We start from the raw sequence: 2,210 nt of genomic DNA, 5'->3' as shown, positions 1-2,210 counted from the left end.
GAAGGAGACGAGGTCCCAGGGATCAGAATCTGCCTTTCCCAGATCCCAAGGGAAGGAGCCGAGGTCCCAGGGATCAGGATCCTCCTTTCCCAGATCACATGGGAAGGAGCCGAGGTGGTGCCAAGGTCCCACAGGAGCAGGATCCTCCTTCCCCAGATCCCAAGGAAAGGAGCCGAGGTCCCGTGGGAGCAGGATCCTCCTTTCCCAGATCCCAAGGAAAGGAGCCGAGGTCCCAGGGATCAGGATCTGCCTTTCCCAGATCCCGCGGGAAGGAGCCGAGGTGGTGCCAAGGTCCCACAGGAGTGAGATCCTCCTTTCCCAGATCCTGAGGGAAGGAGCCCAAGTCCCAGAGGATTGGGATTCTCCTCTCCCAGTTCCCGAGGGAAGAACCCGAGGTGGTACCAAGGACCCGGGGGATCGGGATCCTCCTCTCCCAGCCCCTCTTCCCCTCCCAGATCCCAAGGGAAGAATCCGAGGTCCCAGAGGATCGGGATCCTCCTTTCCCATATCCCAAAGTAAAGATTGGAGGTGATGCCGAGATCCCAAAGGATCAGGACCCTCCTCTGGCAGATCCCGAGGGAAGAATCCCAAGTCCCCGAGGATCGGGACCCTCCTCTCCCAGCCCCTCCTCCCTCTCCCTCTCCCTCGGGAAGATCCCAGGCACTCCCGATTTTCCAACAATCCTTTATTTCTCTCTCCAAGGAATTGAATCCCGCGGGACAGATCGGCTTTGGCATGAGAACCAGGGAACCCTTCCCGGTGGGAATTGGGCGCCCTTGGATGAGGAAGATGCAGAAATTCCTCCCTGGAATCATCAGGAATTGTCCCTCCCGAGCCTCCTCGCCGACGGATATTCCTGGAATTCCACGGATAGCGCCGTTTACAATAAATATCCTCTGGAATCTCACACACGGACAGCTCAAGGATCAGAAATCCGTGGATTTTCCTCTCTGGAAAGGCGACAAAACATCCCCAAAGTCCCTCCCCTGTTTTGTCCCCTCCAGGGGACTTTGGGTGCTGGGAGGGGAAAATCCCATCCTGGAAGGGTGGGAATGGGAGAGGAGGGAAGTTTTGCTTCCCTGTGGGGGTGGGGGTGACAGAGGTGACCCCCGGGGTATCCCGGGAATTCTGGGACCATCCCAGGGGTGAGGGTGGGGGCGGGAAGGGCTGTGGAGGGAAGGACGGAAAAGTGCTGTAATATCCCGAATTTCCCCCAAATACCTCTCCAGGGGGAACAGTTCCATCCCCGGAGCCTCGGTGAGGATGGAGATGGGGATCCCAGGGAATGATATCCCAAATTGTCCCTAAAATACCTCCCCAGGCGTAAGAATTCCATCCTGGAGTCCTGGTGAGAATGGAGATGGAGATCCCAAGGGATAATTTCCCAAAAATACCTCCCTGAGGGGAACAGATCCATCCCTGGAGAATTGGTGAGGATGGAAATGGGAATCCCAGGGGAAAATTGTCCCCAAAATTCCTCCCCGAGGCAAAAATTCCATTCCCAGAGTCTCAGTGGGCATGGAGATGGGGATCTCCAGGAAAAATATCCCAGATTTTCCCTAAAATACCTTCCCAGGGGGAACAATTCCATCCCTGGAGGCTTGGTGAGGATGGAGATCCCAAGGGAATCTATCCTGGATTTTCCCCAAAATACCTCTCGGAGGGAAGTAATTCCATCCCTGGATTCTTGAGGAGGATGGAAATGGGGATCCCAGGGGAAAATATCCCAAATTGTCCCCAGACACCTTCCCGAGGGGAACAATTCCATCCGCAGAGCCTCGGCAGGGCTGGGCATGGAGATCCCATGGCACCGACCGGCCTCCCGCGGGTGATTCCCGCTGAATCCCGCGGGTGATTCCCGCTGAATCCCGCGGGTGATTCCCGCTGAATCCCGCGGGCGATTCCCGCTGAATCCCATGGGTGATTCCCGCTGAATCCCGCGGGCGATTCCCGCTAAATTCCGCGGGTGATTCCCGCTGAATCCCATGGGTGATTCCCGCTGAATCCCGCGGGCGATTCCCGCTGGATCCCACGGGTGATTCCCGCTGAATCCCGCGGGTGATTCCCGCTGAATCCCACGGGCGATTCCCGCTGAATCCCGCGGGTGATTCCCGCTAAATCCCGCGGGTGATTCCCGCTGAATCCCGCGGGGGATTCCCGTTAAATCCCATGGGTGATTCCTGCTAAATCCCACGGGTGATTCCCACTGA

General features: G+C 57.4%; 1 protein-coding gene across 1 annotated transcript in view; it reads left to right on the top strand.

Annotated features, from left to right (window-relative positions):
- LOC121660762 overlaps window positions 1-2,210 on the top strand; it is a 4,423-nt gene that overhangs the window by 1,798 nt on the left and 415 nt on the right. Inside the window, exons 2-3 of the mRNA XM_042020217.1 lie at window positions 13-395; window positions 703-958. Of these exons, the coding sequence (XP_041876151.1) occupies window positions 13-395; window positions 703-958 (639 nt within the window). The remainder of the gene's footprint in view (window positions 1-12; window positions 396-702; window positions 959-2,210) is intronic.

This window comes from Corvus kubaryi, unplaced genomic scaffold, assembly GCF_017639235.1.
Source record: "Corvus kubaryi isolate FWS band 111438036 unplaced genomic scaffold, C.kubaryi_AGA036_p1.0 36899, whole genome shotgun sequence".
In the NCBI taxonomy this organism is placed as follows: Eukaryota; Metazoa; Chordata; class Aves; order Passeriformes; family Corvidae; genus Corvus; species Corvus kubaryi.
Note: the sequence above shows the minus strand (reverse complement) of the source record. Positions and strands in the feature narration are given on the sequence as shown.